Here is an 8,414-nt window from a genome sequence, read left to right as displayed (position 1 = left end):
AAATGAGTTGAAAATGACTTGAAAATGAATTGAAATCCAAGACAACGTAAACTCACGACAGTTCTATAAAGCTTTATAATTCAAACGCGGAAGAGGAAGTTTCTCCCGTTATGTTTTTTTGACCACTTCACTTATATTGAAGTGAACTCTGGCTTTACTGTAGTACGAGCACTTTGTATTCTGAGATCAGAGAGAGAGAGAGAGAGAGAGAGAGAGAGAGAGAGAGAGAGAGAGAGAGAGAGAGAGAGAGAGAGAGAGAGAGAGAGAGAGAGAGAGAGAGAGAGAGAGAGAGAGAGAGAGAGAGAGAGAGAGAGAGAGAGAGAGAGAGAGAGAGAGAGAGATGGAGAGGGAGAGGGAGAGAGAGAGAGAGAAAGAGAGAGAGCAGCGGCAGCAAAGTGAGAAAGGAGAACAAGTAAAACATGAAATATAGATGAGTATGTCCTGATTTTGATGAGCTTTCTGGTAAGTATTTCAGTCACAGACAGTTTAAGGGCTGTGCTGCCTGTTTTTGTTGGGGGAGTGGGATCTTTCGATTGGCTGCCTGGGCCGAGCCAAGATGAGCCGAACCCCCTCCGACCTTTCACCTTTCACCTTTGGCCTCTCTGGTTTTAGGGCACATTTCCATTTCAAAATTATCCCTGCCTTAAGTAAAACCCTGTCTAAAGTAGCATTATATAATCATACATTCATAAATGTAGTGAGACGTATTTAAGTGGAGCCTTCCCAGAAGTCAATGTGTCTCTGATGAATACCGTCCAAAACGTCCTCAGCTGAATGAAGGAGAGGAGAGGAGAGTCCAGAGAGACAGAGAGCTCTGGCCTGCTGGTTTAGAAACAGATATGATGAGGTCCAAATTACTATGTCTCTGTAGCCATGGTGGGAGGTTCTCAAGTGGGAGTGAGAGGAGAGACTAGAGAGACTAAAGAGAGAGAGAGAGAGAGAGAGAGAGGAGAGAGAGAGAGGGAGAGACAGAGAGGAGAGAGAGAGGAGAGACTAGAGAGAGAGAGAGAGAGAGAGGGAGACCGGTTGGGGCACAGGGGGCCACTGTTCCTATTCTTCTTCTCTCTATTGTGAGGTGGAATGAGTCCGGTGCGGGCCCAGGTCCCCGTGCTCTGATCACCTGGTGAAGGGAGAGAGAGAGAGAGAGAGAGAGAGAGAGAGAGAGAGAGAGAGAGAGAGAGAGGGAGGGAAACGGGAGGGGGAGAGAGTGAGAGAGAGAGAGAGAGAGAGAGAGAGAGAGAGAGGGAGAGAGAGAGAGAGAGGAGAGAGAGAGAAGGAGAGAGAGAGAGAGAGAGAGAGAGAGAGAGAGAGAGAGAGAGAAGGAGAGAGAGAGAGAGCGAGAGAGAGAGGAAAAAAAGGGGAGGGAGAGAGAAAGAGAGCTGTGCAACGCGGCTTAAATCCAGATTAAGTCATTATGCCTGTCCAGGGAGAACCAGGGAGAGCCAGGGACATGTTCCTTCGGCCCTGTAGTGGCCCCGCGGAGGCCCCATCCGGGAGCTCAGGCCCTCTCCATCCCATCAGAGGGCTCTCCTCTCTTCTACTCTCCTGCATGCTTGTCTTGACTACATGATTCCACTGTTGGGACACAGGAGGCTGTTGAGGAGAGAATGACTGAGACCAGCATTACATACCACTCCAAATGCAGTCCACACCTCTGACTGCTTCCACAGCTAGATCACAAATACACAGATGTCCAGTGAACTCATTTGGAGCTTATTAAGTGGACTAATTTGAATATCTAGGAGATGGGGGAGCTCGTCTTGAACAGGCTGACACGAGTTCCTTCATCTTTCCTAGTCTTGAACAGGCTGACACAAGTTCCTTCATCTTTCCTAGTCTTCCTAGCTTGTCCGTGGTCTTTATTTGTTCCACAAAGTTACTGACATCTAGTCAGTCGGGCCACTTTTCCTTACCTTGTCTCTTTCTCTGTCCCCAAACACACACACCTTCCTGCCCTGCTCTTCTACCTCAGGGAGCTCATGTCCACCTCGGCATAACCATGGCCCAGGAAGATAATGCAGACTGAACCTAAAGTCTTCCTCTATTCTTCCCCATGAAGAGATAATGCAGGCTGTACCTTGTCTTCCTATCTGCGTCCCCATGAAGAGATAATGCAGACTGTACCTTGTCTTCCTATCTTCTTCCCCATGAAGAGATAATGCAGGCTGTACCTTGTCTTCCTATCTGCGTCCCCACGAAGAGATAATGCAGGCTGTGCCTTGTCTTCATATCTTCTTCCCCATGAAGAGATAATGCAGGCTGTACCTTGTCTTCATATCTTCTTCCCCATGAAGAGATAATGCAGCCTGTACCTTGTCTTCCTATCTTCTTCCCCATGAAGAGATAATGCAGACTGTACCTTGTCTTCCTATCTTCTTCCCCATGAAGAGATAATGCAGCCTGTACCTTGTCTTCATATCTTCTTCCCCATGAAGAGATAATGCAGACTGTACCTTGTCTTCATATCTTCTTGCCCATGAAGAGATAATGCAGCCTGTACCTTGTCTTCCTATCTTCTTCCCCATGAAGAGATAATGCAGGCTGTACCTTGTCTTCCTATCTTCTTCCCCATGAAGAGATAATGCAGGCTGTACCTTGTCTTCCTATCTTCTTCCCCATGAAGAGTGGCAGTTCAACACAGGGACAGCCAGCTGGCCAGGGGTTGATGGGGTGATTTCCCTGGTATCATTCCAATAAGACCCGTTGGAATGAAAACAGGGAAATGAATCCTCAACAGTGCTTTGACCAATCATAGAAGAGATGTTCACATCAGATATTTTTCATAGCTGATCTGATTGGTCAAAAGCCCAATTAGTGAATAAAATAGAATTGGGCTGCCTGTGTGAACACAGCCAAAGTGGGGCCACCTTGGACTTTGAGGGAGGCCTAAAAACAAAAAGCAAGTTAAACCACAGGCCCCAACTGCACGGTTTGGGCTGACCTTTATCATCAGAGCAGGCCAGCAGTAGGGGACCCTGCTGCACCCCCCGCCTCCTCTCCCCCACGCCTCCCTCTGCCTCCTCTCCCCCACGCCTCCCCCCGCCTCCTCTCCCCCACGCCTCCCTCTGCCTCCTCCTACCTCCCTCTACCTCCCTTGGCCTCCCTCCCCTGTCCTTCCTCCAGTCCTGCGTAGGCAGCTTTTGATCAAGCCTGGACTCCGGCTGCCCCACCATAGCAGCAGGACTGAGGTGTAAACTGTGAGGAGGGCAGGTCTATTTCAATCCTACCCTGGCCGTCAGCAGAACTTCAAAGCCAGGACACGCTACTGACTTCCCTGTTTAATTAGATAATTAGAGGCTGGGATAATATAACTCTGCTTTAAGAGGAGAGATTGTCAGTGGAGAGGGGGGCTGGGGAGAGAGCAGGGGGTATGCCTGTGTACGAATGTTGGTGAGGGGGGGCTGGGGAGAGAGCAGGGGGGGGTATGCCTGTGTATGAATGTTGATGCTGGGGTGGTAGCGGGGAGGGGGTCGACAAATACGCTGTGCATGTGATCATTACCCCCCCCCCCCCCCCCAAATAAATGGGATTAGTCAAAAGTAGTGCTGATGACAAGATAGATTTAGGAAACTAATTAGGAAGTCGTTTCATTTCCTGACGGGCTGGGTGGTGTTCTGCATGCGAGTCCTACATGATCCGTGTCCCAAATGGCTCCCTATTCCCTTTATAGTGCACTACTTTTAACCATAGGGGACCATAGGACTCTGGTCAAAAGTAGTGCACTACATAGGGATTAGGGTGCCATGTTGGAGGCAGACATGTTCCTCTGCTGATCTGAGGATGGAATCACACCAGCACGCCGCGTCTTTCTTTCATTTCACCCAATGAAACAGGGAGGAAGAATCTCACGCCATTCCTCTTGCTGAGAAGAAAGAGGAAGTTAGCTGGACTATTTACAAATGGATGGAGTTTCTGCTAATAAACCGAGTCTCCGATCAGGGAATGATGAGCTTTTTTTCCCATTTTAATAGAACACAAAGCACAATGAGACAAATTCCCATTTTAATTTTTATATTTATTTATTTAAATGTTTTATATATATTTTTTGGTCTAAAATAATTTACTGACTGAGTATTTCTTGTATTTCCTGTTTCCTTATCTTGGCTACATGGCACCTTCAATGTGTTCTTCTTCTTCTTCTGTTTGCAGTAAGTGTTTCAAAGAGAATTTATTATGTGATAAACTGTATTGTGTTGTAATGTTAAACTTTGTTTGAGCGTCTGTGAACAACGTGATATATAGACTGGCACCTACCTTTTGATGGTAGGGGCGGCAGGTAACCTAGTGGTTAGAGCGTTGGACTAGTCACCGAAAGGTTGCCAGATCGACTCCCCGAGTTAATAAGGTAAAAATCTGTCGTTCTGAACAAGGCTCTGTTCCTAGGCCGTCATTGTAAGTTAGAACTTGTTTTTAACTGACTTAAATAATGGTAAAGGAAACTGAAACAAACCCTGATTTTTTCAGTGTTTTAGGGGGCCTCTTGAAGTCAATTCATGTCAGTAAGGCAGCATTTACACAGACAGACCAATTCTGATCTTTTGCCACTAAATCAGATCATGAGCCAATAAGAGTGCAAACGATCAGAATTTGGAATTCATCTAAAATCTGCACTAAATAAATAAATAGGACTGAGTCTCACCTAAACACAGGTATCCTTCTTCATTAGGTTGGTAGTAATAGAACAGGGCTGAGTCTCACCTAAACACAGGTATCCTTCTTCATTAGGTTGGTAGTAATAGAACAGGGCTGAGTCTCACCTAAACACAGGTATCCTTCTTCATTAGGTTGGTAGTAATAGAACAGGGCTGAGTCTCACCTAAACACATGTATCCTTCTTCATTAGGTTGGTAGTAATAGAACAGGGCTGAGTCTCACCTAAACACAGGTATCCTTCTTCATTAGGTTGGTAGTAATAGAACAGGGCTGAGTCTCAGCTAAACACAGGTATCCTTCTTCATTAGGTTGGTAGTAATAGAACAGGGCTGAGTCTCACCTAAACACAGGTATCCTTCTTCATTAGGTTGGTAGTAATAGAACAGGGCTGAGTCTCACCTAAACACATGTATCCTTCTTCATTAGGTTGGTAGTAATAGAACAGGGCTGAGTCTCACCTAAACACAGGTATCCTTCTTCATTAGGTTGGTAGTAATAGAACAGGGCTGAGTCTCACCTAAACACAGGTATCCTTCTTCATTAGGTTGGTAGTAATAGAACAGGGCTGAGTCTCACCTAAACACAGGTATCCTTCTTCATTAGGTTGGTAGTAATAGAACAGGGCTGAGTCTCACCTAAACACAGGTATCCTTCTTCATTTGGTTGGTAGTAATAGAACAGGGCTGAGTCTCACCTCGGCCAGCCTTCTTTTAACCTGGATAACCAGATTGTCATATTGCCTCTCCTACCTGTCTATTGACTCTAGACAAAGGAATCCGTCTATGTACAGACTGGAAGCATGGACCATCCTCATAGCATGTTGAAGTATTGATCATCAAAGCAGTGTGTGATATGGAGAAGGTTTCAGTCATGGAACACCTCAGCCAGAGGGGGCGGGGGGAACTCGGCGAGAGGGGGGCGGGGGGAACTGGCGAGAGGGGGCGGGGGGAACTCGGCGAGAGGGGGCGGGGGGAACTCGGCGAGAGGGGGCGGGGGGAACTCTGCGAGAGGGGGCGGGGGGAACTCGGCGAGAGGGGGCGGGGGGAACTCGGCGAGAGGGGGGCGGGGGGAACTCGGCGAGAGGGGGCGGGGGGAACTCGGCGAGAGGGGGCGGGGGGAACTCGGCGAGAGGGGGCGGGGGGAACTCGGCGAGTGGGGCGGGGGGAACTCGGCGAGAGGGGGCGGGGGGAACTCGGCGAGAGGGGGCGGGGGGAACTCGGCGAGAGTAGGCGGGGGGAACTCGGCGAGAGGGGGCGGGGGGAACTCGGCGAGAGGGGGCAGGGGGAACTCGGCGAGAGGGGGAACTCGGCGAGAGGGGGCGGGGGGAACTCGGCGAGAGGGGGCAGGGGAAACTCAGCGAATGGGGATAGGGCGAACTCGGCGAGAGGGGGCGGGGGGAACTCGGCCAGAGGGGGCAGGGGGAACTCGGCGAGAGGGGGCGGGGGGAACTCGGCGAGAGGGGGAACTCGGCGAGAGGGGGCTGGGGGAACTCGGCGAGAGGGGGCGGGGGGAACTCGGCGAGAGGGGGCGGGGGGAACTCGGCGAGAGGGGGCAGGGGGAACTCAGCGAGAGGGGGAACTCGGCGAGAGGGGGCTGGGGGAACTCGGCGAGAGGGGGCGGGGGGAACTCGGCGAGAGGGGGCGGGTGGAACTCGGCGAGAGGGGGCGGGGGGAACTCGGCGAGAGGGGGCGGGGGGAACTCGGCGAGAGGGGGCAGGGGGAACTCGGCGAGAGGGGGCGGGGGGAACTCGGCGAGAGGGGGCAGGGGGAACTCAGCGAGAGGGGGAACTCGGCGAGAGGGGGCTGGGGGAACTCGGCGAGAGGGGGCGGGGGGAACTCGGCGAGAGGGGGCGGGGGGAACTCTGCGAGTTCACCCCGCCCTTTCTCGCTGAGTTTCCCCTCTCACTGAGGATAGGAGGAAGAGTGGAGAAGAGGATAGGAGAGGAGAGGAGGATGGGGAGGGAGAGGAGAGGAGAGAGAGAGGAGGAGAGGAGGGTGAGAGAGAGGAGGAGGGAGGAGGAGAGCACCAGACCCAGGCAAGTCAGGGGAGCATCTCTGATCTGAAGCCCTAACATCACCACTTGACCTGGGCATCCTCTATGAGGGCTGTGTAGCTCTAACGATCTCCAACATGAAGGGCTTATTAAAGAGGCCTAATGGCTGATAGTCTATTTTGAAATGAGGTCGGCCTTATTTGGTGTTTGAGGGTATTAAACAAAAACACATTTATTTGTTGTTTGAGGGTATTAAACATAAATAAATGTTTTTGGTGTTTGAGGGTATTAAACATAAATACATGTTTTTGGTGTTTGAGGGTATTAAAATAGAGACATTTATTTGTTGTTTGAGGGTATTAAACATAAATCAATGTTTTTGGTGTTTGAGGGTATTAAAATAGAGACATTTATTTGTTGTTTGAGGGTATTAAACATAAATCAATGTTTTTGGTGTTTGAGGGTATTAAACATAAATAAATGTTTTTGGTGTTTGAGGGTATTAAAATAGAGACATGTGCAGGTATGTGTGGGCATAGTCAGACTTTGTGATTGGACGATGCATTTTACGCATATTAAAATGATGTTATTCAATAGGCTACCTGTCTGTAGAAACTTTGATTGAGAAATGAAACATCAGCACAGGAGAGGTGTGCTGATTGTTAATCTATGGCTTAAATAGAACATCAGAAGAGGAAAGGACGAGAGGAGAGGAGGAGAGAGGAGGAGAGAGGAGAGGAGAGGAGGAGAGAGGAGGAGATGAGATGAGATGAGATGAGTGGAGTTGAGGAGAGGAGGAGAGGAGAGGAGAGGAGAGGAGAGGAGAGGAAAGAGGAGGTGAGGAGGAGAGGAGGAGAGGAGGAGAGGAGGGAGAGGAGGTGAGGAGGAGAGGATAGAGGGGAGGAGGGGAGGAGGAGAGGAGGAGAGGAGTAGAGGAGTAGAGGAAGAGAAGAGGAGAGAGAGAGGAGGAGAGGATAGGAGGAAGAGTGGAGAAGAGGATAGGAGAGGAGAGGAGGATGGGGAGGGAGAGGAGAGGAGAGAGAGAGGAGGAGAGGAGGGTGAGAGAGAGGAGGAGGGAGGAGGAGAGCACCAGACCCAGGCAGGTCAGGGGAGCATCTCTGATCTGAAGCCCTAACATCACCACTTGACCTGGGCATCCTCTATGAGGGCTGTGTAGCTCTAACGGTCTCCAACATGAAGGGCTTATTAAAGAGGCCTAATGGCTGATTGTTTCAGATAACGCCTCTCCAGACCAGGGGCTCTCGCTGCGAGCGTGTGTGTGTGTGTGTGTGTGTGTCCCGTGCAGCTGATAGAGGTCCTGATAAATGCCAGCACATTTTAAAACCTGTTCCCCACGGGGCTGGAGCAGCTTATTCACACTAATGTACATGTAGCAGCTAGCTAGGACCCGATATCATACTCAGTCACATAGAGACCAGTGGCCTGAAAACACAGAGGATAATGTACATGTAGCAGCTAGCTAGGACCCGATATCATACTCAGTCACATAGAGACCAGCGGCCTGAAAACACAGAGGAGTCCTGTTGGGGAGTCCTGTTGAGGAATCCTACTGAGAAGTCCTACTGAGGAGTCCTACTGAGGAGACCTGTTGAGGAGTCCTGTTGAGGAGTCCTACTGAGGAGCCCGGTTGAGGAGTCCTGTTGAGGAGTCCTACTGAGGAGTCCTACTGAGGAGTACTGCTGAGGAGACCTACTGAGGAGACCTGCTGAGGAGACCTGCTGATTAGCGCTACTGAGGAGACCTATTG

The 8,414-nt window shown here is 50.1% G+C and overlaps 1 protein-coding gene across 1 annotated transcript; it reads right to left on the bottom strand.

Annotated features, from left to right (window-relative positions):
- Window positions 1-5,517: 5,517 nt before the first annotated feature.
- On the bottom strand, window positions 5,518-7,220 carry LOC139381323 (uncharacterized). Its single transcript, XM_071124774.1, has 3 exons — window positions 7,217-7,220; window positions 6,031-6,488; window positions 5,518-5,940 (listed from the first exon to the last, which is right to left on the bottom strand). Exons 1-3 carry the CDS (start codon window positions 7,218-7,220, stop codon window positions 5,518-5,520), a joined length of 885 nt encoding a protein of 294 aa, XP_070980875.1.
- Window positions 7,221-8,414: the final 1,194 nt, after the last annotated feature.

This window comes from Oncorhynchus clarkii, chromosome 23 (genome assembly GCF_045791955.1).
Source record: "Oncorhynchus clarkii lewisi isolate Uvic-CL-2024 chromosome 23, UVic_Ocla_1.0, whole genome shotgun sequence".
Classification (NCBI taxonomy): Eukaryota; Metazoa; Chordata; class Actinopteri; order Salmoniformes; family Salmonidae; genus Oncorhynchus; species Oncorhynchus clarkii.
The sequence above is the reverse complement of the archived record's forward strand: the minus strand, read 5'-3'. Positions and strand labels throughout refer to the sequence as shown.

Excerpts from the sequence above, each read along its gene's own strand:
- LOC139381323 (XM_071124774.1), bottom strand. Across the intron at positions 5,941-6,030 it reads CCCCCGCCCCCTCTCGCCGA|TTCCCCCTGCCCCCTCTCGC; the intron begins GTTCGCCCTATC and ends CCTCTCGCCGAG.